This window comes from Zootoca vivipara, chromosome 6 (assembly GCF_965207765.1).
Source record: "Zootoca vivipara chromosome 6, rZooViv2.hap1.1, whole genome shotgun sequence".
Classification (NCBI taxonomy): domain Eukaryota; kingdom Metazoa; phylum Chordata; class Lepidosauria; order Squamata; family Lacertidae; genus Zootoca; species Zootoca vivipara.
In genome coordinates, this window is record NC_142589.1 from 58,006,395 (window position 1) to 58,034,348 (window position 27,954).

General features: G+C 40.9%; 1 protein-coding gene across 11 annotated transcripts in view; it reads left to right on the forward strand.

Moving 5' to 3' along the window:
- Positions 1-27,954, forward strand: part of ZMYM4 (zinc finger MYM-type containing 4) — a 50,338-nt gene that overhangs the window by 3,718 nt on the left and 18,666 nt on the right. For 3 of the 11 annotated variants that reach the window (XM_035120509.3, XM_088672260.1, XM_088672261.1), the window contains 12 exons: positions 6,685-6,801; positions 17,273-17,318; positions 18,569-19,090; positions 19,750-19,817; positions 20,300-20,470; positions 21,144-21,222; positions 22,188-22,440; positions 23,597-23,771; positions 24,789-25,001; positions 25,698-25,848; positions 25,964-26,079; positions 26,961-27,236. In XM_035120509.3, the coding sequence (XP_034976400.3) occupies positions 18,592-19,090; positions 19,750-19,817; positions 20,300-20,470; positions 21,144-21,222; positions 22,188-22,440; positions 23,597-23,771; positions 24,789-25,001; positions 25,698-25,848; positions 25,964-26,079; positions 26,961-27,236 (2,001 nt within the window). In that variant the 5' untranslated portion in view covers positions 6,685-6,801; positions 17,273-17,318; positions 18,569-18,591. Of the gene's footprint in view, positions 1-127; positions 248-5,565; positions 5,664-6,684; positions 6,802-10,399; positions 10,498-15,338; positions 15,456-17,272; positions 17,319-18,568; positions 19,091-19,749; positions 19,818-20,299; positions 20,471-21,143; positions 21,223-22,187; positions 22,441-23,596; positions 23,772-24,788; positions 25,002-25,697; positions 25,849-25,963; positions 26,080-26,960; positions 27,237-27,954 lie in introns of those variants that run through there. The other 8 variants (XM_035120503.3, XM_035120510.3, XM_035120504.3 and 5 more) reach the window with 7 other exon arrangements.

The window sequence follows — 27,954 nt, forward strand, 5'->3', positions numbered from 1 at the left end:
ACTTATGCAGATTCAGCTTCATATTATTGGCTTCAGCCTCTGGGTTTATGGGGGAAAGACCCCTCAAGTAGGGAACCAAGGAAAAAAGTTCCTCTTTTAAAACAGTGTCCTGCCATTTTTCTGCAAGGAACATCACTGAGCGGAGTGGAGAAGTGGCGGCATTGTTGCGGTTGCTCTCCAGTCAAGAGGCTGTGCTGCCAGCTGACCCACTAGCAGTGAGGAAAGTGGTGTCAGAACCAACCCTACAGTGAGTATTTAGAGCTAGGAAAAGAAGGAGGTGATTTTCTAGGGCCCCACCTGAAATGGAATGTGGTGATTCTGAGGCTCTTGACTATATGCAATTTTGTGTATGTTTGCTCTGCCGAGAAGCTATCCATCACGTAAGATGCAGTCTCACTGTACAGTATAGGGATTTAGGTTCCAGCTTTCAACCCATTTCCCCATGATTAATGGGGGTCTTCTGGGAAAATTAGAATTAGAATTTTTCCATTGTCCTATACGCATTTAATTTGTGGGCATTCAGCTTTGTGTGTGCAGCAAAAAAGTAACAAGATTGGAAAGGGGGTGAGGTACCAGGAAAAATCATATTGGCAGACCCACCCGCCATTAACCCAATGGGTTTTGACTATACACCTTTTTAGCTTTAGGCACAATCTGCGGAACATAACCCCCACCCTGCTTAAGTTGTGGGTTCCCTGTACTGCAACATGTTTGCTTGATTTCCATTTAGTAAACAAAACGTTAAAAATATATTTGTTTTATAAGCAATATAAATATCTGAAAAGTTTATCCCTGTAGCTGGCATTGTAGTGCAGTGACTGGGTGGAAATATCTGAAGTTGGATTGTTTGGACAAACCATATACTTAAAAGTTTAAACTACTTTAAGCACATTTTCCCCCAGTTCAAATGAAATAACAAACTGTATCCATGTTGGAGGAGGAGAGGGAATGGAGCAGTATATCAGTTTGAAGCTTGTTTATGTAGCACTTTTTATTAAATTTATACACCACTCTTCAAATACATTGTCAGGATGACTTTGAGTAGAAACATCACAAACTTCATTCACTTAGTGTCAGATCATGGTTTGGCTGATCTTGGCACTACGTGAATGAAGCATGTTCTTGGTGGTTCTCTCTTCCCTTACACATCTAGACTTTGCTTCTCATTTCTGAACTAACCCAGTGAAGTAGTGCTCATAAATTAATTCATTATTTTATTTGTATGCCGCCTTTCCATAGTTAAAACAATGCTCAAGGCAGCTTGCAACATGACAAGATTTAATTACCAACATAACAAAGTCATAATAAATAAAACACATAAAAAGTATACAACCAGATGGCAAATAATTTCCACATAAATTATAAAATCTAAAACTAAGAATACACCATTAATATAAACCACAATTTAAAATGACATAGATAAAAAAAGCAATTTTTTAAAAAAAAACAAAACAAAAACTGAGCCCTCTCTGCCCGGCAGCACCAGCACTCCTTATGGAGCCTGTCATAAATGGCCAATTTGGTGAATCTTTGGTGGGGGCGGGGCGGGCGGGCGGGCGGAATCAGCTCCATAGCCATGTAGGTTTGTCAAAGCATGAGAATTGTGTCATATTGTTTTCTGTCCCTGTCCTTAATTTATGTTGGAAAATTGTAGTTTCTTAAATAGGTTTTGGTGCCCAATTTGAAAGATGTTTTCCAAATCTGTTCTACTAGAAAGCTGTTGTCCTTCATTTGTAGACTTATCATTTTAATTATTCATTTGACAGTTAGTTGCTCTGTGAAGAATGAGATAATGAGGATTGTAAAGACTGTTACATGCTAAAAATCACCATAGAAATGAATTATTATGACAGTGATTGTTGTGGTGGTAACTCCTGTTTCACAATCTTTTATTTCTGCAAGTTTATTGTAGCCAGGGAATCCACTTCTGATGCTGGTAGTTTGGTATCTGGGACATGCTGTTGCAAGAGTACCGGTACATAACTTTTTCAAGACCAAGGACCACATCAGATTACCGTAGTTGTAGCCTTCCATCCTTAGCTGGAGAACCAGAGCTATATAAGGTATCTAGTTGACATAATTTGCACAGTGAACAAGTCCTATTTTATCAACTAAGTGCTCTCGCCAGCTAGAGTGGTCAAGAGGCTGGTCAACCCGTGTGCTCAAAATAATAATTTTAGCTGCTTAAAATCTAGAACTGGACTGTGGGCCAATAAATTTAAAAAGTTTGAAAACATAATAAAATGCTGACGTCTTATCACCCAGCTGAGTGGAGAGAGTTAATGTTTTCAAAGTGCAAATGTGAGAGCTCACAATATATCTGAGAAGTGAAAGGCAAAAGATCCATTGGGAACTGGGAGTCATTCAGAAGTGCCTCAGTGCTTGAATATTGTTCTTTACAGTGAAAATGTAGGTGTCATTTAAATATCTGGCTACACAGAACATTTCGGCTGCTGTACCATACCCATTTAGCTGTGAGTATGTCCCATTGAACTTAATGGAGCTTGCATAGGAGTAGACTTGTTCTTAGAAGTGCTCTGTTAATGTAAAAAAGGTAAAGGGACCCCTGACCATTAGGTCTAGTCACAGACGACTCTGGGGTTGCGGCGCTCATCTCACTTTACTGGCCAAGGGAGCCGGCGTACAGCTTCCGGGTCATGTGGCCAGCATGACTAAGCTGCTTCTGGCGAACCAGAGCAGCGCACAGAAACGCCATTTACCTTCCCACCACAGCGGTACCTATTTATCTACTTGCACTGCCGTGCTTTCGAACTGCTAGGTTGGCAGGAGCTGGGACCAAGCAATGGGAGCTCACCCCGTCGCGAGGATTCGAACCACCGGCCTTCTGATTGGCAAGCTCTAGGCTCTGTGGTTTAACCCACAGTGCCACCCGTGTCCTTCTGTTAATGTACATAATTTCTAATAGGAACCAGTGTGGTGTAGTGGTTAGAGCGTCTGACTAGGACCCCTCTCAGCCGTGATGTTCACTGGGTAACCTTGGGTCAGTCCCCCAACCCATTGGAACACTTTTTCAGAGGACTGTATGGGAAAAGATGAATTGGTAAAAAATTACAGTATTCCCCTTCTCTTCCATTTGTGAAGATGTCCCTTTGGTCAAATAACCATGCAGGAACAGGAGGTAAAATTGAATTCAACCCATTGCTTTTTGCCTTCCCTGAGTTGTGTGCCCATTTGCTTCCTAGGGATAGTTACCAGGAAAGAAAACTGCTGCTTCTCCTACAAGTGAATTCCAACTATGTGACGCCTTATGAAGAATGACTTTCTTTAGCCTACTCTTCTTCCTTCTTCCTAGAATGCTCAGAGCAGTTTGCAAGGAGCTCTCGGTGATCTCTGATTCAGTGTCTGCTGAGGTCCACACAGTTTAGCTACAGCCCTGCAGACTTGTTCACACATGGCATATAAGTGATCTGAAGAGCAAAGTAGAAAGCAGCCTCTATTGCAGGCTTCCGCAAACTCAGCCCTCCAGATGTTTTGAGACTACAATTCCCATCATCCTTGACCACTGGTCCTGCTAGCTAGGGATCATGGGAGTTGTAGGCCAAAACACCTGGAGGGCCACAGGTTGGGGATGCCTGGTGTTGACCAGATTGGATGAACCAATTGTCTGATGTGTCATAAGACAACTTCCACAACTCCTGTGGTCTTGACTAATATTTTTGTGTCTAATTCTGTGGGGTGCAATGAGCATGACTGGAGAAAGTGAAATAAAAAGTTATCAATAAAATAACAAAAGTATTAAATACATAAGTGTTTGTTGGCACAGGAAATCCCCTAGTCTTCCTATTTCCCAAATGTTGATTGTAATCCACTCTTGGGCATTACCGGTACATTACTGTATATGACTCAGTGACTTGTGGGGGGGGGGGAGGAAAGCACTCCAATAGAATAGAATCATTTATACTCATTTTTATAGAATTTATTGATTGCTTTTTTACCAAGGTAACAGAAAGTGGCTTACAGTATTTTATTACTGGCATAAGGTGGCTTACGATATATAAACAAACATATACATTCAAACAGCCATTAAAAAAATCTAAAAGTCACTGCTATTTTTAAAAGGAAAGATTAAAATATCCCACCCACTTAAGGAGGTCACAGATAAGTAAGAGCCAAAGGCCTGGCAAAAAAGAAACGTATTCGCTTGGCACCTAAAGCTACCCAATGATGGCACCAGGCAAGCCCCCCTGGAATGAACATTCCATAAGTAGGGAGCCTCCACTGAAAAGGCTTGTTCTCATGTTGCCACGCTCCAGACCAGGCATCTCCAAACTTCGGCCCTTCAGATGTTTTGGACTACAATTCCCATCTTCCCTGACCATTGGTCCTGCTAGCTAGGGATCATGGGAGTTGTAGGCCAAAACATCTGGAGGGCCACAGTTTGGGGATGCCTGCTCCAGACTTACCAAGAAAGGTGGACATGAAGGAAGGGGTCTGCTAAGGAGCAAAGTGGGCTTTATGAAGAGGTGGAGGGATCTCAAGGGTGATAGTGTCAGCTTCCTGAGCCATTCATATATTCCACTGGTGGACCAGGGCTTCTGGAAGCCAGTTGTATCCATTAGCCTCCAGTGGCAGATCATCCTAATAGGTCCCCTGCCTCTGCAAAGCTGAAAAGGTGTTGAAAGCCTAGATCTCAACAGGAAATGATCCAACCATGCCAATGGACTGGTGTTGATATCCCCCACTTTCAGACCCCCCTCTAATTGCAAACTTAGTTATCTGAGTGGTGCTTCTTATACAGTGTCTGCTGAGTGGTGCTTCTTATACAATATATGAGCATATGCAGTAAGCAAAATATATCTGGCTGGAACCCTGAACAGAAGCATTCCACACTACAATGTTTTTTGCAGGTCCCACTTGAATGTCTATTATTTGCTATTCATATAGAACATTTTTAATGGGAGAAATTCTGAAAGTAGCTTTCCCCCATGACATCTTATCTAAATAGATTTGTAAAATATTTGCCCAAACTTGATAGCTGCTGTTAGTCATATGCAGAGTAGACCAACTAAAATCAATGGGCTTACATAACTTTCATTGGTTATACTTGGTTATCACTCTCTGTCATTAATCACATCATCCTATACTTGAAATCAGTAAAATTTAGATAAACATTCAAAATGCCATTTTCAGTCATTACGCTTAAATTAATTTATTTGTTGTTTCAGTGTTCTTTATTTTAAACTAGGGAGCAGTACATGGGAAAACTGCTTTTATTTCTTTTTAATGAATGCTGCAAGTTAGGTTCTTGTTTTGAGCAGAGTTTTACATTTGCCATGTTTCCCAGCATACTTCTATCTCAACATGCTGGGAATGTTTTTTGAAAATAAACCCTGAAGAACATGTGACTGTCCAACTTTATTGAGAAAGGATAGGATGAACATAATATCCATTCTCCCCTTGCTGTCTCAATGCCAGACACAGGCGGCTGCAACAGCTGACACTGCTAGGGGGCTCTACAGTTCCGGCAAAGCTCTTCTGAGTTCACAACTCATGCAAGCTCTCTCCTTAGCTGCTCTCTATCGCTCTCCTGACCTCTAGGGGTTCACTTCCTGTTGGAAGTGCTTCTTTTCCTGCAGCAGGTATATGCAGCAGGCTGGCTCTTTGTTACCCATTGCACTCCTCTCTCCCCAGATGCTTCGAAGGTAGGAATCAATGAATTGCTTTTATGATTCTGCAAACACAATCCTGGCAAGGGCTTGAAGATGGAATTGTCCACTGTATTTTATGCTAAACAATGTTTCCCAGACCTGGGAGGGGCAGTGGGATTCACTTGCTAGTTGAACACCCCCCTCCATCTGTGTTTCTGACTATTTCATTAATCTTATTTGGCCAGTGCTCAAGAATATCTGGCTTTTGTGTGCTATTACAAAAAATGTTTATCTATTACTTACACTCCCAGGAATGGCATGCTTGGAGGCATTCTGCACAAAAGTTGAATTTTTTAAAAAGTTACATTTCTATAGTCGTCCCCACCCCCCCACCCCCGCCAGTAAATGTACCTTGTAGTACAATGAGCAGAAAGAAATCCAGGAAGGAATAGTATTAATTCAAGCATCTAAGAACTTGTAATTGTGGTGGAAGTTGATAGCAACTGGATGGTGATGTTATTAAAAATAAAGTTGAACTATGTCAGTTTTTCATAATGAACTCAAACAGATAGCTTGTCTGCTCATATTTATAGAAAACTTAATTGAATATGTGATATCTTGATATTGTAGCAATGTTTTTCAGTTAGTTGTAAAATTGAAATGCTGTCAAATCTTTTGGGGCTCAAGGTAGGTAGTGTTTAAAACTAGCAGAAAGTAATTTAATGAAATACTGTAAAATTGTATATTGTATTGAAAAATGTCAATAATGTGGTTGCTTACTAATAATATTCTTAGTATTTATATATTGCTGTTTCCAAGTTTAGATCCCATTATCCTTAGGATTATTTTTAGGCTTCAAAAATTTATTTACTGTTCCCCAATTTGAGAACTCTTTGCATTCCTCCAGAGTTCTATAAAATCAGTCGAAAAGCCCTGTAATGTAGGCCATTATAATTTCCCGCATACTGCAGATGGGGATTAAAGAGCAAATAAGAGTGGTTTGCTAGTGACTTGGGTTGAGGTAAATTAAATCCAGTGTTTCACACACAAAACTTCTTCTTTTCTTTCCTGCCAGGCAACGGTAGTCACCTGACTTAACCTTCAGTTTTCAAAGAGTCTTATCCTAGCCATAGAAAATGATCAAGCCTGGGCTTGGAGAAACATTTGGGGAGCGAATTCCCATCGTTGTGAGGTAACTGCTAATAGTACATTGTTGAGAGCCCTTGTTGTGTGGATATGGTACCCGATTTTTTAAAAAAATAAGGGGGTAGATATGAATGGCTGTTGTGGGCTGTGGAAAAGGGGGCTGTTTTGGACTGACTTTATTTTTTTGTTGTATTACATTGCTAATCCCATCTTTCATTGTGGAACCCAAGGTTGTAAAGACTAGCATTGCATATTGTGCTCAGAAGACAAAGGAAAGCTGGAGCAGTAGTATTACTGCTACTGATGACCCAGCCTACTTAAGGAAACAAGCCACTCCATTTTGCTCTGGCTTGATATAAACAGTATTTCTAGGACATTATTATTATTATTATTATTTGTGTTCTCGTTGGCTGTGGCCAGTTTAATAGAACACCCTTTAACTTTGTAGTAGTAACAATATTACCTTTAGCAATTGTAATAATGCTTCAGCATTTTTGGAGAGATCAGAGATGCACATACCCAGTAATCATTTCAGATTTCAAGGCCATTTTAAAAATCAGTTATAGGATATTGGGGGTACTATCTGCTTGCATTTTCCAGCAGTTGTTTTCTTGTAGCTTAAGTTTGCCAGGGTATTCCTCCTGTGATGGTGATTGCTAGTTGCTTTGTGGGGAGGGGATTCACGTTTTACACTAGAGCCTGGATTTCATGCATTGTGTAAATTATAGCAGGTAACTTAATGCTACATCTCTACACCATCCCCATCCTAGCTCCTCTCATGCGTCTCTTTCTTCTTCTGAAATTAAACTTACACATGCATGCTCAACATTTGCCCCTTTTCTTCAGTCCCCCTCTGATTTTTTCCCATCTCCATTGTCGAAAGATAGGGCTAAAACAGACATGATGTGGAAAATCTGTGACCGGACCTCTACTTTTTATCACACTCAAAAGCGGGTGTGAGGAGCTCCTATTTCAGTTGCAGTTATGGTGCTGGGGGAGGAATTGAATCCTTCTGTACAGGAATGCTGCATAAATAGGTCTCAAAAGCTGTTTTTCACCTTGTAGCAATAAAAATCTTCCCTTCTCCCCAAGCTATGAACCCTGTTGGGTGACCTTGGGTCAGTCACTATCATTTGGTCTAACCTACCTCATATGATGGTTGAGAGGATAAAATGAGAAGAAAATCTTGTACACCACCCTGAGCTTCTTGGAGGAAGGCCTAGGATAAAAGTGTTATGATTTCTTTTAAAGACACATGCAGCAGGAGCAAGCAGCAGCAGCAGCAGCAACAACAATTTATTACTTGCTTTTTATCCTAAGGTCACAGCAATTTAAGATACAGCATTGAAAACTTTTTAAAGCCAATTATAATCCCAGTAATAGGGTGACAGTTGTAGTCTGAAACACATGGAGGGCACCAGGTTGTTGGAGGCTGTGTGCCACCACTTTGTGCAACTGAGTTTATATTAATCAAAAAATCTTTGAGACAGAAAATCAAGATGTGTTTACATAGCAAGAGAGATGGTTAATGGCCATTGACTTTGCACATGACAGAACACTGAAAGGATGAGAGGGAAGGGGAAAAGAAAGGGGACTCAAGTCAATGTAAACTTTACTCAGAAATCAGCACTATACCTTGGGAAACATGGATGGGAGAGTGCAGCTGCAGAAACTATAAACTCCAGTACGTTATTCAGATGTCTGTACGCCCTACTGATAATTCTGGACATGATTGTGGAGCCGCCTCTCAATGGTGAAATTATTTTGCTTTCTGTTGCCTGAAGTTCAGGTGCATGTGGTTGTCAATTATTGGCCCTGGTTGCCACGGTGTGAAGATAACTCCTAGAACTAGACCATATTTGTCTGTGCCTGCTGACTGAACATAATGAAGTTTAAAGCCATCTTCTTTTTTATAGTAGTAGTAGTAGTAGTAGTAGTAGTAGTAGTAGTAAGTCAGATGCCATGGGGTTACTAGTTTAAAATAAGCTTTGTTAAGATCTTCTGGATCAAACTTTCTGCACATGCCTGTGAATTGCATTTCATTCTGCCACATGCAACCTTTGTAGTGAAGTGTAGAGTTTATATTGTGAATGAAAGTACACATATTGCTAAGAAATACCAATTATATTCAAAAATTAATAATTCTAAAACAAAATACTTTGTTTAATTTTCCTTTATCTGCACATTCTAAATAGTTTAATGTCTATTAAATTAATAGTTTCTTTCAAGAAGCAAATGTTGCTGGAACCTTTTTATTTGCATCCCAATGTTCATTCATTCATTTTATTTGTATGTTGCTTTTCCACACACAAAATCATGCTCAAAGCAGCTTACAACAGAGAAAACAGAAATACATTTCAAGCAAACACTACAAAAACAATTTCATAATAACATAGTAAAGCAATGACATAGTAACAATTTCATAATAACATAGTACAACAATAGCAAACATACAAAAAGCCACATTTCAAGATTACGTAAACATGCAGCATCCAACAGCAAAAGTAACAACTATGTCATATTGGCTTCATGTACATACTGATGTTGGGAATTTTGGTCCTCTGTTCTTAATTTACTTCGTGTTATATCATTGTTAAAAATTATGGTGCAAACTCAGATTCTATGAAGCTAGGAGGAAGGATGTTGGGAACTGTCATTCAGTAGTGATATTCTGTATCAATTTTCACAGTAATTTTTTACCCTTCAAGTGTAAAAAATCACTGTTAGTGTTGGGGGATAATTTTGTATATCACAAAACTACTGTCAGGGGGACTCCCTACAGGGAGCCTCCCCCCCGTCATCCTGACCAGCACTTCGCCCAGCGAGAGCGGTAGCAGCGGGTCAGGCGGGGGGATTGAAGAGGGAAGCAGAATGGAGGAAAGGCACAGTGAGGTATCAGAGCCCCTGCACTGCCAAAGCCCACAGCTGGGGGAAGGAAGGCTCAGTGATGTGTCAGAGCCCCTGCACCGCACTAGCCCACAGCTGAAGGAGGGAGCGCAGCCGCTTCCGGCGCCCGAATTGAGGCGAGCGCCCAAACGTAGGGTGAGAGGGTGGCGTTTCAGGGTGCCCAAGCTATTATGCTGGCTCCGAAGCAGACGGGTGCCATTGCCGGATTCTGCGAGTGACTAGGAGGTCATGTTTTCTGCTATCTCTGCACTGTAAATAGTATGCACAATAAAACCCTTAAAGACAGAACGGACTGGAGCATCTTTACTTGGGAGTAGCCGCAACAATCCCCTGACAACTACATTGTTACCCTTGGCAGACAGACCAGATTGCCCTTGGTAGACAAGTCAACTCTCCTCTTTGCCATTGATACCTACTCAGTATGAAACCTACACATGCATGGGCTTATTTTAGGTGAGATATAGACTGGATGGGTTTGAAATGCTTAGTGTTGAAGCAAACTGCTTTGTGTCTTATTCTGCTCTGATGTTCTTTTGCTTTTTAGCAGCTTCCTGAGTTTATTGTTACTTTTTTTATTCAAATGTACTGTGGTGTATCACAAGGATGATTTTAAGGCCCAGCCATAATTCAGAATATACTGCAACTGTTTTAGAGATATGCTCAATATGACTAAGTGTGCTGCCTCAGTAGACTCAACACTAAGTATTTTTAACCAGACTTGAATATTATTCTTTTAGCATCTGGAGTAAAATACAAAGAAGAAAAAATGCCATCGAAGCAACAAAGAAAGCGACAGAAGAGACGTAGATACTACCTCCTCAAAAAGCTAAAAGGGGTGAGGAGAAATATTGCAGGGACCACACTTAAATCAGAGATACATCAGATAATAAACATAACAAATACAGCCAAAATTTAAAAATTAGGCTAATGTTACTAAAAGAAACGGGACAAAATGTGTCCTGAGGGGAAATAAGGTGTGGTCTAAAAAGCACCTATGATCAAAAGACAAAAAAGGGACAAGGGGAGGGAGAGCAGGGAGATAGATTTTTAAAGCTTTTCTTTTCTTTAAAAATGCCTCATACTTTGTGCCCCTTACTACAGTATAGCTAATGTTATGAGGAATTCTTTTGGATCTCTAAAATCAGTCACAACAAAATCTCAAATAAGGTTATATCTAAAACAATTTGTTACTCATACAGACAATTTAGCAGTGCAGATTAGCCAAGAGACGGATAAATTTTAGGTAGGCATTCTGAAAGACTAAAACAACTGTAAACTAGAGACATTATTTATCAGAGTTTTTATATACTGCCCACTCACATAAAATATCACAGTAATATATGCAAATACTATAACACATAAAATGCCATAAAACCATACAAAAGAATTACAATAATGTCTCATCTTAAAGAAGGAATTAAACAATTGAATTAAACAATTGAATAGTTTTTTATAGTATCTGAAGAAGTGTGCATGCACACGAAAGCTCATACCTATGACAAACTTAGTTGGTCTCTAAGGTGCTACTGGAAGGAATTTTTTTATTTTTTGTTTCTTTATAGTGATTACTGTCATCACTGTAAATTATTTTTATGAATTATGTTCTCAGTAACAAAAACAGAAGTAGCTTTACTAGAAAACTGAATCCAGATGAGCTCATGTATTACCCCTCAAAATACAGAAAATGATTTGTGTACAGAAATATAGTCTGTACTTTATTGTGCAGAAGGCCACAAAACTCCATGATGATTCTGAGCTGGCTAACACATAATGCTAAGCCAGACTGTGCTTAACATTAATGCATGTGCATGCAGGCTCCTGGAGAGGAGATTGTGAGCACTTTGCTGCTCCTCTGGTCCTGCTGCTGATCTGCTGTGAGCTAAGCTATGGTTTGGCTTAGCAGCTTCAAACTTGGGCTCCTGGTTTGCCTCATGCTAGACAAATTGTGAGCTGTAAGCAAAGTTCTTAGTTTTACAGCTTTCTAGAGAAGAAAAACTATGAGCCTAAGTTTAGACAACATGCTATAAGACAAACTCTGGCAGTGCAGCAGCAAGAAAGGAGTGCCATCATGATTGTGATCTCTCAGTCACACTTAGACATGTGCACTAAGACATAGTCTGGCTTAGCATTACATGTGAACCATCTTAGGTGATTTGGTTAAATATTGTTGATGAAAAATATATAAAATGCTTGGTTCTGTTCATGATTGTAGAACTGAAAAATTGAAAAAAGAACACTCGAGTCAGTGCTATCACAGAGTTCAGTGTAATGATCATTCTTTGATGTTGAAGAATGTTCAGCATACACTATTTACATTTTGCTAGAAGTAATAAGTACAGGAAAGAGAGATAAAATTAAGGACTTCATTACATATGAGCTGAGCCCAAAGATAAACCTAAGCTCATATTGTCAGTCAAAGAAGCTTGTGAGAAATGCAAAGTTCTGTTGAGTTTAGTGCTCAATCCTTTAGTATTGCTCACATGATAAGTCTTATGTGGGAATTAGTGTTCACAAAATATTGGATCTAATCAAGTTAAGGTAAAGGTAATGGGACCCCTGATTGTTAGTTCCAGTCGTGGACGACTCTGGGGGTTGTGGCACTCATCTCACTTTATTGGCCAAGGGAGCCAGTGTTTGTCCACAGACAGCTTCCAGGTCATGTGGCCAGCATGGCTAAGTCACTTCTGGCAAACCAGAGCAGTGTGCGGAAACACCGTTTACCTTCCTGCCGGAGCAGTACCTATTTATCTACTTGCACTTTGACGTGCTTTCAAACTGCTAGGTTGGCAGGAGCAGGGACCGAGCAACGGGAGCCCACCCCATTACAAGACTAGAATTCAAGCAGATTTGGAAAGTATAATGCTCACAATGTGTTGTACCAGAGACAAAAGTGAACTGTAGAGCAGGGGTCTGCAACCTAAGGCCCATGGGCCACAAGCGGCCCATGGGGGTTGTTTACCCCCGCTGCCCGCTCGTTCGGCTCCTGTGCGCAGTGCTAAACCGGCGCGGAGCAGAGTGAGGAACCACCTTCTGCGATGCTGGCCGGCTTCCCATTGGCTGCAGGAAGCTCCTGCAACCAATGGGAAGCTGCGCACACCTCCTCCACGCCGGAAGGAGTGCCGGAAATAGCCTTTGCGCATGCATGCCCGCACACTCATTCTGGCCCACCATGGCGTCTGCGGGACCATGAACTGGCCCAAGCCACAAAAACTTTGCCAACCCCTGCTGTAGAGCAAAGGGATGGAGCAACTCCCTCCCCTATGAAGATGGGTTACATTTATAGCTTTTTAACTAAAGAAAATAGGTGAGGGTGGGGACACAATTGATTCGTATGAGAACATGCATGGATGGTGGATAGGGAAATACTTTTCTCCTTCTCATAATGCCAGAACCAACTTCATCTAGTAAAGCTGAATATTGGAAGATTCCAGTTAGACAAAAGCAAACTTGTTCACACATTGCATAGATTCCTGAATTTGTTTTCATATAAGGTAGTGACAGTCCCCAACTTGGATTGCATTAAAAGAGAATTAGGACAATTTCATGGAGGAGAATGCTATGAGTGGCTCCTAGCCACAATGGTTATGTCCTACTTCCACTATTGGAGGCACTTCCACTGTTGGAGGCAGTACATCTCTGAATTCCTGTTTCAGGGTGTCATAAGTGAGGAGAGTGCTATTGCATCAGTGTCCTGCTTATGGCCTTCCCTTAGGCATCTGGTTGGCTACTGTGAAAACAGTTTGATCCAGATGGGCCTTTGGCCTGATTCAGCAAGGCTCTTATACTCAGTACAGCATTGGTGGTGTGATTATCCTGTATGCTGCTTTATGCTCCCAGTGGAGCATGGATGAAGGTTTGAAAGTTAGGTCTTGACACTGCTGCCTTTCTACAGAGCCTCATTAAGCCTTTACTACTTTTAATCGTAGATGAAATTAGCATTGTGTCTAATACGTTTGCTTTTATTCATCTACAATTACAAGAAATTGGCCTGGTTCCCCTGAATTTCTGATATTGCATCTGAATGCACCTGGTCTTTCTGAAAGATTTTTGACAGCTGAAAGTCTGACAAACCCCAAGGTATCACAAAGATTTAATCTCCTTATTACTGGCCACTGTACGCTTAGAAGTTGCTCAAAACGGGAAAGCCCTAGATGGGCCCTCCAAAGAGAGATGGTGGTCAAGAATATGGGATATTGCTCTTTCAGAACACTCAAGTTACCATCATGCAGTGATTAAGGGTTTGGCAAAACATGATAACTTTGACATCTGGTTTCTGTTTACAGTATTAGCTTTATTAAGAAATACAATGCTGGTTATTGTTACCCAATGACTCATGGTTTATGTTGGAATGGCTATTTTTTGTTAATCTCGTTATGGTAGGTGTCTCACAGTGTTAAGTTTCAATACATCACACCCTTGGTGTAATTGTAAATCTGCTGGCTGCTAAACCTCTTGTTACCTGTTATACTGTTTACAATAAAATCAATAAAAATACAAATACAAAAAATAGAATGTCACTTTATGACCTGCATTTTTATCATGGTTTGTTTTCTGGCAACAAACTAGCATGAGAAACCATGGCTTGTTTAAACTATGGGTTAATGCTCTGTCTGAATCCACTTGTCTTGTTTACCTGTTGTTTATTAGGACACCCCACCCCATATGCTTGCTAAGCTACAGAGAGATCAGCAGCTGGAAAACAAAGCAAGCTCTGGGGAAACAAGCCATAAATTGTTTACTTATCTGTGAGACATATTTCCTGAAGAAACCATGATTGGTTTCCCCAGCTATGGCTTTGCCTCGAATGTGAACTTAGCCATTGTAATGATGACGAATAATGTTTTATTGGCTGGTATCGTTTTTGGAGACATGCTGCAAAAGAGCAATCCTTTCTTTTGAACATTAACAAGTGGAGCCATAACACAAGTGACTTCAATATCTGATGTTTCTTCATCTGTGATTGAAGAATTAACAATGTCTGTCAGACAGAGTTAAGATGAATATGTTAGGTTGTTGGATAGGTACATGAGGGTAGGTAAATTGACTTTGGAATACAAAGTAAAATCGGACCAGAGATTTGATTTTTGTACAGACATATAAAGAGAGCAGGAGATAGTTTTTGTCTTATTAATAAATGAAGATCCTTTTACCCTGTGTTAATGACAACTTTGAAGGAATGTGGTCAATTCAATCAAATGATATTAAGTAGAGACCAAAAAAATACACAGTTAAAAAACAGCAATAGATGTTTTACAGTCCTAATATTTCACAATATAACTGAAAAAATGAATCAGAAATTAATGTTAATTGGAAGATGATGTTCCTAGAACTGTAGATTTAGAGACTATTCTCAAAGTGTACATAAATTCCTATGTTATGTTCAGGAGAAATTGACACACTGAAAGAAAATAAGTTAACAGTGCTATGGGAGACACTGCAGGTTTGAAATATAAAAACCAAAACATGAGTGTATATTCCTTGACCAATATGACAGAGTATTTCCTGACTAATGGTATCTGTTAAGAGCAGAGAATAGTCAAATTTAAAAATACCACAACACAAAATTATATGCAGGACTGAAGTTTTCATTAATGAGAGAAACACATGTTATGAGGAAACAGTTTCTTCTCACAATGTCATATTATGATCATGTTGTGTCCCAATTAATTTCCCTAGGCTCTAAAGCTTTTCTCTCTGTTCCACTGCTGTGCCTTGTGAAATCTGATCTTACCCACTGAATTGAAGCTCGGTTAAGCAGAATCTCTTCAAATCTGATCAGATCCGATTCAGCGGGTAAGATTAATACAGTCAAAATACGGGCCAAGTGAAAGTGTGGTTAAACTTTTTCTGTTATAATATTTTCTACTTTGCTTGTACACATAGCTAGTTGTAGTCGTCGCTTGTACATTTTACAGTGTGTTCTAGTTTGCTAACACTTGTATTGCTAGCACTTATACTGCTGGTCTAACTTGAGACCCTGTGAGTGCCTTTTAGAGGGGAAGAAGCACTGGTCTACAAATCCACTGAAATGTGAATAATTAGGCCGCTACATTCCCCACCTGCCAGTGTACCTCTTTGAGTAGATTATTTTCAAAAATGCTTTGACATTTTTAATTACCAGAAACCATTGTTATGGCACTAGGAAACACAGCTACAAGTACCACACCATAACAGTACCATTCTCAACCCTACTACGTTAGAGGCAGCAATGCAGGCAGGGTGGTGTTGCGTACCTGGCTTCCCAACTGTGAGTCTCACTTACCGGCCTCGGTCCGGTATACCTGAAGGAGCGTCTCCACCCCCATCGTTCTGCCCGGACACTGAGGTCCAGCTCCGAGGGCCTTCTGGCGGTTCCCTCATTACGAGAAGCCAAGTTACAGGGAACCAGGCAGAGGGCCTTCTCGGTAGTGGCACCCACCCTGTGGAATGCCCTCCCACTAGAGGTCAAAGAGAACAATTACCAGACCTTTAGAAGGCATCTCAAGGCAGCCCTGTTTAGGGAAGCTTTTAATGTTTGATGGATTTCTGTATTTTAGAATTTCTGTTTTTTTGGAAGCCGCCCAGAGTGGCTGGGGGAACCCGGCCAGATGGGCGGGGCATAAATAATAAATTATTATTATTATTATTATTATTATTATTATTATTATTATTATTATTATTATTACGCTTACTGGGAGGATGAGGTGTGCATAGTTTGATGCAGGTGCAACAACAGGAACAGCAGATTGGCTCCATACTGAGCTCTTCCTGCCTTCACCCTCTCCCTCTTGGTAAACAGCAGTAGTGCTCAGCATTGGAAAGCCAGGTTTGTAACACTACTTTGCCTGCACCATACCATCAAACACAGCTGATCAGAGGAGAAACATCTCTCACTGTTTAACTAATGTTAAACAGAGAAACCACCTCTCCTGTCAGCTACTGAAACAAACAAGGAACTGGCATTTGTCAACTCCTAGGATTCCTCTAGTAAAATACACTAAGGTTCAGAAACTTCATTTGGAATCACAGGACCAGGTTGACGTGGGTATTCTCTTTAGTTCCATTCTCCCCATTTCGATATGGACCTGAAAAACCATAGGAAAATGTGGGTGCATAGAGAAATGTAAGAAAACAAAATTTCTGACAATCCTGCATTGTTACTAATCACAGGGCATGGGGTGGGGCGTCTGTAAACTTCCAATTTCTGAACTTTGTTGAGGGTGCACCAACATGAAATACCACTATCTCTTAAACCACCAGGTTTTTTAAATCATTGGATTATCAACAGTTGCTAAATATTTTCATGTTGTGAATGAATATATTTTGTTTGGTTAATCCTTAATTATACCTTTCTGTATAAAATAAGACAGTCTTGGTAGGAATAGACATTCTGTTTCTTTCATTTGTGTAGAAGGCTGAATTGTAAGATAACTGCATTATAAAGTTGTGAGTTTTTTCATTGGGAATTTGGTAACTGGAAGAGGAAAATACTTGTCTCCTATCATGTATTCTTGTGTTTTATATTGTTAACTGCCCTGTGATTCTTGGATGAAAGAGCGGCATAGAAATTTAACAAATAGATAAATAAATGAAAAATTATGTGACTAAATAATTTCCTTTTCTCTTTGCAGTATGAAGACAAAGCTGATGCAGTTTTTGGGAGTATAGCAGAAAAACGTAAGTGCTTCTTTTATTTGTTTATTTACAAAAGATTCCTTCCTCCTCAGAAACTCCTTTCTTTATGAGTTAAAAGTTTATGTCTCTTTCTTAAAAGATTCCAGAATCACATATATTAAGTAAAATAGAAACATCGTCACCTGACCCCCCATCTCCCCCCATCTACTTCTATTCCCCTCTTTCTTCCCAATGTCTCAACAAATGAAACCGATTTGTAAAAATGTTACAAGAGACATTGCATATATTTCTGTAAATCAATAAAATCTTTAATAATAAAAATAAATAATAATTATAATATTCCAGAATCCCAGTTCCAGATGGCTTAAGTCCAGTCACTAAGTGGTGGGGTTGTAAGTAACAAAAAATATTCCAGATCATTAACTAATAACCCAGTTTGGTAGCTGCTACATGTATTTCAAATCTCTGATACTGACACCTTGCAAAACCATTGAGGGGATGCATTCTCCACCCATCTGCAGTAATTGTGACAATTCCTGATAACCCCACAGAGAGCTCTAAAATTGTGGAACAGTGCAAATTAAGAGTAGTGAGAACTAGGACGTCTGGTGAATCAGTGTAAGTAGCTGTATGTTGGGGACACAAACACACACTGACCACATGTAGGCTGACTGTATGTACCAAAGAAAGCTATCTTAAGGTCTTGGCACAAAGCTTTCTAAAATTGTCAAATAGTGTGCAGCCTTAAAGGTGAAATGAGTGCCCCATTTTGGTTGTTATACTAGTTCATGGTCAAGTCTTAAGGGTGCAGCATAAATTGTGGTTTGACCCTCGCTTGTTTCAATGAACTCTAGTTTATGTTAACTACAGTCTGTACTTTTTGGACGTAACAGCAAATTGTTGGGGCAAGGGTGGGGAGGAAGACTGGAACCAGGAATTTTCTAGAATGGTAAGAACATTGTTAATTGTTTCTTCTCAGCGTACTGGAACTTTGAGTCCTCCAAAGAAGTTGATCAGCAGTGTGTTCATGACAGATTAAGGACATTATTCCATCTCCTAAAGTCTAATAAATATATTGGGGCACACATAAATATTTTATTTTATTAAGTCTCCTTCCCGCTTTCACATCCGGTCACAAGACTGCAAAAAGTAACTTTTGAAATACAAAACATCAAAATTACAAACTGTGATATCCAGCTGAAAGCCCAAAACAATATCCTCATCGTTATATTTGCTTCCATATTGTAAATATGTTGGTTTTGGAAAGCATCTGATTCTTCTTCCTTCTCCAGGTGGTGAGCTTGTACCTACAGAAATGTCTGAGAAAACTGTTCACAACCTAACCCCTGCCTTCGATAGCATACCGTACAGAATGCAGAATCGAACAGGATCTACAAACTCCTTGCTGGTTGACAGTGATTACTTCTTGAACTCTGGGGATCTTACAGGGATTCCTATTGTTGGGAGTGACAATGAGGATGAGCAAACTTTTCCTGCAAAGGATAGCCTCCCTTTGCGCCCTGAGGATACTTGGGGAGATATGAGGAGGGTTCGGGATCATGCTGTGGACAATGAGAAAGACACACAGATGCAAAATGTGATTCAGAAAGACCTCTCTTCCCCTTTCGACAAAGGGCCCTCTGTATTTAAGTCTGTTCGGAAAGATTTTAGCATAGGAAGAGATGATGCTAAAGATATTTTTTTGACTAAGGAGAAAGCCAGAGAAGGACCTTTTCAGGAGCATGACAAACGATTGGAAAAAATGCCGAAGGAAATGGATTCCAGATTGAAAAGCAGTTTCCTTGATAAATCAGGTAACACTTTGTTTGCTAAGGTTAAGCGGAGAGCAAATCTTAGGGTTTAGGTTAAACTTAATGAGTTTCTGCTTATTTCAGTGAAACATCTTCAAGGAAATTCCCAGTGGGTTACACACCATGGGACAGATCTTAATGGCACTCAGATTCTGCTGCCTCACTACTGCCTCATGGATAGCTGCATTTGGTTGATATACTCGGTTCCATCCACTTTTGAAAAAACTGATGAACAAAATAGTACTGCAGTGGTGGGGACTTCTGGACTGCAGACTTAATTAGACCTGACAGGGGTTCTAATTTGGCCTCTGAGTCCATTTCCCCCCAAACCATGCTGACCAGTCTTACACCTGATGACATAATGTGGGCAGCTAAGTATTTTGCTGCAAAGGAACATTTAAAAAAAAACTTTAACATGTGCTCCCAATTGTTCCTTGACAAGTGGGGTTCACTGATAGTGCTGTTCAACTGATTAGTGCTGACAGTGAGTGAAGTTGTTACATGATGTTGGTTGACCGCCCACCAGTGGGTGGAGAAATGGGAAGATCAGGATCGGGCCTGCCAGCCGAATGCAGTTCCCCACCCCTGCATTGTTGCAGTAGTCCACGGGTTGCAGAGAATTGCTTTCCAAAGGGATGCTAATTGAATATGTTTTTCCCTAGTTACTAATCAAGTGGATGAAACATTACGGACACAGCTGGCACCACAAACACCAGAAACTAACTTCAGGGTAAGTTGTGGGCCTTTATTTGATTGGCATATCAAAGTGCATATTTTTGGAATAGGAATATTGTAGAGATTTTGTCGTGCTGCTGCTGAACCCTCTGCTAATAGTTGGCTAAGCTGCCATAGTGTCACAGAACAGTGGAGCTAGTTGAAGGGTCCTGGACTGTCATTCGGTGAGCTGCTCTGATCTTATATCGGGCAAAGTAGAAGAGCCTAGGAAAGAGAGAAGCAGCAAGGGAGGAAAGGCAAGTGTAAGAGAGAGAAAGTGGACTAAGGAATGTGGGAGAGGAGTTTCTAGGTCAGGAAACTTAGAAGATGTTTCCTGACCTAGAAACTCAGGGTAACAAGGACAAGAGGAGAGGTCATGGGGAAAGCTGCCGGAGAAGAGAAAAACTGGGAAAGTGAACTGTAGCTAATTTCAGAGGTAAATGGGGAAATTGTCTCCCAAATGTGTATGCTGCTGAAGTTACTGTTCTTGTGCGCTAGGAGTCTAGCTACCTGTTTGCTAATAAGGAATCGGTTGGTCAAGAGCTGGGGAATTCCTATGCACCAAATATTAGAATTAAGGAAGAGCCTTTGGACAATGACTACGATAAAGCTATTGCACCTCAGCAGGGGCTGCTGAACAAAATTAAGGATGAACCAGATAATACTGAGGTAAGATGGGACATAAACTGCCTAGCCTTGACCTGTCTCCCTGTGTTATAAGTGCAGCTGCTGGGTTGAAGCTGTATGGTGAAGATATTGAGTGGTAGTAGGGATGGGGTTGCATCTCCGTTCTTAGCTCTTTGGATGCTTTTATGGTTGCCTTCAGAATCCCTCTTTCATGGAAAAGTCTGCAGTATCTTGGATGCATGTATAAGTGGGGCAGGGGCATGGAGGAGAGTAAAAGTAGGAATGGAGTTTGGTGAGCCATTCTTATCAAAGGTGGCTGACATCGGCACACTGCATAGGGAAAGTGATCTGTCATGGCATCCAGCCCAAGGGAGGATTGTTTTATTATACATCACCTTGAGATGTTTATTTTTTATTTATTTTAATTTCTATACCGCTTTACATTTTAAATAAAAATCTCAAAGCGGTTTACAGCATATTAAATCAATAAAATAATAGCCGGATGATGTTCCTCCGGCCTCACGAGGAGCCTCTTCAGCAGGGCTGGTGAGTCTGGGCCTTGCAAAAGGTGATTAGTAAGTGAATTGTTAATTACTAATACTATTGTACTGGAGTTAGGGCACAATTATTCCAAATGTGGCCCAGGATTTATACGATCGATTGAGTACTGCTGATCACAGTGGCTGGAATTTTACCTGTAGCTGTTTTGTTTCAGGAATATGGCCAGCAGCCAAAAACTCAGGAAGGGGAACTGAAGATCAGTGCTGTGTTTTCAGTCAGTGGCAGCCCTCTTGGTAAGGAAAAGGGTTGCGCTTGCCCCTCCTGTTCTTCAGATGGCTATGCCATCCTTCAGCAATGCTTCCAGGGAAAATTAAAAAAGCAAGATAAATAACAGAAATCAAAAGAGAATTTTTAAATAAATTAAAAGCCTAGGGACATTTTAAAAAGGCGTTGCAAAAAAAAAGTTTTATAATTTGTTAACAGCTGCCAGATTAGTGATAGCACAGACATGGGAATCTATTGAATCCTCTGCAGAAGAGGATTGGGTGCAGACAGTTTGGGATTTATTAATTGTGGATAAGTCGCTCAGCACAGAAAATCAGGACTCAGAAAGGGAGACAGAAAACTGATAGTTTAATGGAGCATTGGTGGCCAGTAATTTGACTTCTCCCTGTTCACAAGTCCAGTTTCCAAAGTAGTACATAACTATATACTAATTGCCTTGGAAGACCAACTAAGTTTATATTTTGGTATGAGCTTTCGTGTGCATGCACACTTCTTCAGATATCTGAAGTATCTGAAGAAGTGTGCATGCACACGAAAGCTCATACCAAAATATAAACTTAGTTGGTCTTTAAGGTGCTACTGAAGGAATTTTTTTATTTTGCTTCGACTCAGACCAACACGGCTACCTACCTGTGCCTTGGAAGAATTGGCTTTCTGTATTTTGTTTGAGCAATTGGAGCAGAAGGGTAATAGTAGTGATTTTTTATTTTATATAGGGAAGGAGGCAGAGTTCTGTTTTATGTTTTGTGTATTATCAGTTATTAAGGTCAGTAATATATTACAAAAAAGCATCATTGGCCCCAGGCAAACTTGTCTGGGGAGGGACTTCTAAAAATGAGGTGGGACAACCAAGAAGCTCCACCCCCCCTCCGGTCACCACCTGCTTCTTCTCAGGTGAAGGTGGAGCACCCGGAGGAGAGCCTCTGAAGATGACCTCAATAGCAGCATATCTCTTCCCTCTTTTCTTGGTAAGCTCCACAGCTGACTTCCAATTTCCCACCTAACACACCATCCTCTGGCATGAACAAACTGCTTCCTTCAGTCCCGAGTACGGCTGTTCGGGTTTCCTGTTCAGGCTGTAAGAAGATCCTACAGAAGGGGCAAACAGCCTATCAGAGGAAAGGCTCCACTCAGCTCTTCTGCTCCACACTGTGCCTCACGGGATATACTGTACCAGCCACACGACCACCAGCTTCTTCCAAGAAAACCTGTTCCAGCTGCTCAAAGTAAGGGCTCTGAGGCTTTGAAATGTGCAACATATCATTCTGAATCGTTTGTGGGGAGTTTAGAAGGCGTTGTGTCAAGTACATGTTATCCCACACTTCCCTTTGCTGCAGAAAGTCCACTTTGGGTGGGGTGGGGGGGAGAGGTTTGTTGCATAAGAGCACCAACTCAGTTTTGTAACTTGGGTTTGCTGGTATGTGATTGAATTTCACCCCAAAGGTAGTGACAGTCTGGAAGCACCCATGTACTCAAGTCTAGGAAAATAAAATACTTGCAAAGCAGACTTTTGACACTGACGATCAGCAGAAGGAATGGAAAAAATCTTAGCCATTTTTGCTTTTTATTTTATTTTTTGTGAAAAGGGAAAGAAACATAGCACTAATATTATTAGTTTGTAAACAGCCCTGGGAATATAATTTGAAGGGACGCAGGTGGCGTTGTGGTCTAAACCACTGAGCCTCTTGGGCTTCCCAATCAGAAGGTCAGTGGTTTGAACTTGCATGATGGTGGTGAGCTCCCGTTGCTCTGTCCCAGCTTCTGCCAACCCAGCAGTTCAAAAGTACACCAGTGCAAGTAAATAGGTACCGCTGCAGCGGGGAAGGTAAAAGGCGTTTCCATGCACTCTGGTTTCCGTCACAAAGCAGTTTAGTCCTTCTGGCCACATGACCTGGAAAGCTGTTTGCGGACAAATGCCGGCTCCCTTGGCCTGAAGCGAGATGAGTGCCACCCCCCATAGTTTCCTTTGACTGGACTTAACCGTCAAGAGAATATATATATATAGCAAGTGAGTGTGTGCGCGCGTATACACACACACACACACACACACACACACACGCTATATATATCTCCTCTTGATCAATTTTGAAGACATTTTCTGGTTGTGGGAGTGTTGATACAGAGCTTGTACATCCCTGGAAGTACCCGCGAAGTAACTGAAGCTTGCCCTGGGTTTACTTCTGTGATTCAGATGCAGTCAGGGCAGGTCACACTCATTGGTACCAGTTGCTCCATTTGTAAAGTGGAACATGCTAGCTAGACAGATCACAACCACTATGCTGACCATTGGTGTTGTAGAGAACCTCACTGGTCTGTGGAGGGTGTAAATTTGTGTTTGTGAAAGTTGAACACCTGATTCCTTCGTCTTTCAAAACTGTCTAGGGACATTCTGAATCCAAAGGATGTGATTACCGCTCAGTTTGACAACACTAACTCCAGCAAGGACTTCTGCAGCCAGTCGTGTCTATCCATGTACGAGCTGAAAAGGAAGCCTGTTGTCACCATTCACACAAACAGTATTTCCACCAAGTGCAGCATGTGCCAGAAGAATGCAGTGGTAACTGAATTTGCAAACCCTTTTTCTAAATGTTTGGTGGGTCAGGATGCCAGGTGATTAGTGAATCGGCTTTGGGTGTGGGAAAAGCCACATTCAGTGCTCACTCAGCCATAAAGCTCTGCATATTGCTTTCATCAAATCACTAGTTTGTCTAACTTCATTGGTTGGTTTCCAAGTTGCAAATTATAAAGAGCACTTGTACATCTGCAAGTGTGAGGGCGATGGCAGGTGAGAGCAGTTATAGCCACCATGGAATAGAATCCAGTTCCAAAGAAGAGCCCTATTTTCTGAAGTTTTGGAGTTTGCTGTCACCAGTATGCAGATGGCATTCTCCTCTTATCACTTGCATCTTGAACCAAGGAGGCCATTGAATTTCTGAGACAGTGTCTGGAATCAGTAATGGGTTAGGATGAAGCAAGCAAGCTGGGATGGGGAATGCTGTGCTAGAGTCTACTTCTTGGATGTAGTATTGTTTCCCACTCTCGCCCCCAAGTTTCTGCTGCTTCATTCCAGTGGAATTCTCCTGAATCACTGAAATTCTTTGCATTTGTGGTTCAGAAAAGCAAAAATGGGTTTGCTCGGTTGCTTAATTTTTAATCAGAATTCACGCTGAAACAAAACTTTTAGCAAGTCTGGAAAGTTACTTCATTTGGGGATCTTAGAATATTGATTTTAATTTTCATGACAAATAATCTGATGCCTATCGTAAGTATGATTCACTCACAATGCCTAGTATTTCTGTTTTGATCCACCCTGAGATTTATGGATGGAGGGTAGTATACAAATTAAGTAAGTAAATTATAAGAAAATTCAAAATTTGCAAGATGCAAAAATTTCTTGCCTGGATTGCCAGTTTTTAAACACTTCTGTAAGTCTATCTTGTTTAATTAAAAAAAAAATCAAAAGGGGTTGGTAGGTGGGAGGGGGGGGGAAAATGCTGTAATCCAAATGCATAATTAATTTGAGAGAAAGAAAGCCTTGGAATACTCCCATGTAATGGCTTTTTTGCTCCCTCAGATTCGGCATGAAGTGAATTACCAGAACGTTGTGCACAAACTCTGCAGTGACGCCTGCTTCTCCAAGTTCCGCTCAGCAAACAACTTGACCATGAATTGCTGTGAGAACTGTGGGGGTTACTGTTACAGTGCCTCAGGCCAGTGCCACATGCTTCAGATCGAGGGGCAGTCCAAAAAGTTTTGCAGTTCAACGTGTGTCACTGCATACAAACAGGTCTGTGCTTTGTTTCTTTGGTTCCTGGTGTGTGTTGCTGTTACTGTTTTAATGCACACTAGGCTTGCATGGAGCCTCAACCCTACCACCAATAATATGAAACTTGTTTTATAGTTGTGTCTGTGGAGAGCAGCCAGATAGGAGAGGTGAGGGAGTGCTTTTAACATAAAGGCCAGAATTCTACTTTCCTGTCTATTGAGACAAGGGGAAAATTTGAGAGAACCTGTAGTGGGCAGGAAAGGGGAGCTTACCACCAGTTGTTTTTATTTCTCCAGGCCAGATGGGTATTGGCCATACTGCACAGGTGAACAGCTCTAGAGAATTTTGCACTCTAAACCTGCTGCAGGATCATCCTCTCACAAAGTGACTTTCCTGGGAAAGTCTTAGAAACCTGAGTCTGTGAGTCATGTAGTTCAGCCCCTTGAAGCAAATTCGGGCTGTTCTTGTTTCCTATTGTAAAATACACTGTTGCAAGTCTGTGACTCTTTACTTTGGCATCTTTGACTCTTTTTTGGAAACCACTTGAAGATGTTTTATGTAGCGGTGTGTAAATTGACTTAGTAAATAAATACTAAGTTCACTTCTGTTTTGTGTATGTGACACACCTATTTCTTTCACCTGCAAGTGAGCTATGTGGGCAAGTTAACACTGTCTGCTCTCAGAAGGGGGAAAAATCTGTTGTTCCTCTTTCTACAGAAGTCAGCAAAAATCACTCCCTGCGCACTGTGTAAATCTCTGAGATCTTCAGCTGAGATGATTGAAAGCACAAATAATGTGGGGAAAACAGAGCTCTTTTGTTCTGTGAACTGCTTGTCAGCACACAGAGTTAAAATGGTCACATCTTCAGGTAAATGTTGTGTTGTCCTTTTCATATATACATTTTCTGAAAGCAAGAGACCTTAAAGCACATTAACTTTCTTACACTATGATTTTTCTGTTATGTTTGTTTTTCTCTCTGGCAGGTGTCCAGGTTCAGTGTAACAGCTGTAAGACCTCAGCCATCCCTCAGTATCACCTCGCTATGTCAGATGGCAGCATACGCAATTTTTGCAGCTATAGCTGCGTGGTGGCTTTTCAGGTATGTCCTGTTTTCCAGTTTAGTTACTCAGTGGGCTTGTCAGATGTGCTAGTCTCATTACCCTTCCTGGACTTGTGGCCATTGCCAATCTTTCCTTGGGCATACTCCCTCTCCTTTTGACCCCTAGCTTCTCCATTGCTATGTTTCATCCTGATAAGAGTGCTAATACAGTTAATAGACATAGTGCAGAGATGTGCCAGTTAAATTATAATAATCATAATAATTAATAATATAATATTTAATGTAAGAATTGCTTGCTATGAAGGATCTTGAGGTGGTTTCATAATATGCACACCTGCATACACACACAGAGTAAGCTCTCAACTTGCACATATTTAACTTGTGCATGTTCAATTTTATGCGCTTGGCATTTAAAAAAAAAGTAGAAAGGGGGTGGGCCTCTGGGGGAAAACCAATGCATATACAGTATAAAAACAATTTCAAATCCAACATGGATTCCAACTAGGATAAAACTTCTCCACTTTGAAGGCTTGTTGAAAGAGGAAAAACTTCAACAGGTACCAAAAAGACAATGGAGATGGTATAACACTGGTATAACCCCAGACTTCTGTGTCTTCATTTGTTCTCCATGATTCTCTTTTCTGAGATCAGTTTCCCAAGAATTAAGAGTTCTGTTTTCCACAGATGGAGAACAATTTAAAGGAAAGAAAAGCATGGACACTTGGGATAGGTTGGCTGTGGCGCAGAGAATTGGGGTGGTGGGGTGTACCTCCAGAGATTAGCAGGCTGCTATTGCAATCCTTATTAAAATTGCTAGCTCCTCCCTGGAATTTTGAAAAGGTGACCCTACGCTAGGAACCTCTCAAACTTGGCAGAAAATCCTGTTGATGTAAGGTTTTTCCATCCCGTTGCTTTAACAGAACTTGTTCAACAAGCCTGCAGGAATGAACTCGTCAGTGGTGCCCTTGTCACAGGGCCAAGTGATTGTCAGTATCCCCTCAGGAGCCACGGTTTCAGCAGCAGGCAGCACTACCTCCACGGTTTCCCCCAGCTCAGTCAGCAGCTCGGCCGCAGCTGGTCTCCAGAGACTCGCCGCTCAGTCCCAGCAAGTTACCTTTGCCCGCACTGTCGTCAAACTCAAGTGTCAACACTGTAGCCGCCTGTTTGCAACCAAGCCTGAACTGCTCGATTACAGGGTAATTGGCACCTGCCAGTTGTTGTTGTTCACAGACCTCTTGAAGCCGGACACGTGGGTGCTCTAATTGTGGACCAGATGCCCAGTGACAGGCAAGGCTGTGTGTATTCCATGCTTAATAATTAGTTTTAAAATACACTGCGCCAAGGAAAGCTGACATTTGAGACTTGTATACAAAATGCAAAGTGGGCTGATTTGCACTGTATCCCCTTTTGTATATTTTTTCGACGATTATTTTTTGGGGCAAATTGATTCAGCCATGTCTTTGAGTTCTGAGATTTTAGCAGATATTGGCCCACACACTTTTGAGCGTATCTTTACCTCCACAAGATGTAGAAAGTTGTTATTTTTCTTATTTGAATCTATATTTTCTGCATTTTTTTTTAATTTACATTCACTACCAGCATTGGCACCAGACCTCAGGGGACTCTTGGCACATTTTGATACTCCTCCCTGTCCCCCACTTTTGAAAAAAAAAAAAGACTTTAAATGACAGCAGCAGCAGTAGCAGCTTCTCTGTCACCAAGGTAGCCAAGAGAATGCCCATGCCTCAACCATAGTCACTAGAAAGATTTTTTCAATCTAGATTAAAAAAAATATTAATATAAAAATATTAAGCTTTGACAAACTGCAGTGATGACAGAGGCAGTGCCTGGCATTAAGATGTTGGCCCTGAGAGTTCTAGGCTCTGAGAAGAAGATCCCCTTGGTTCTTAGAGC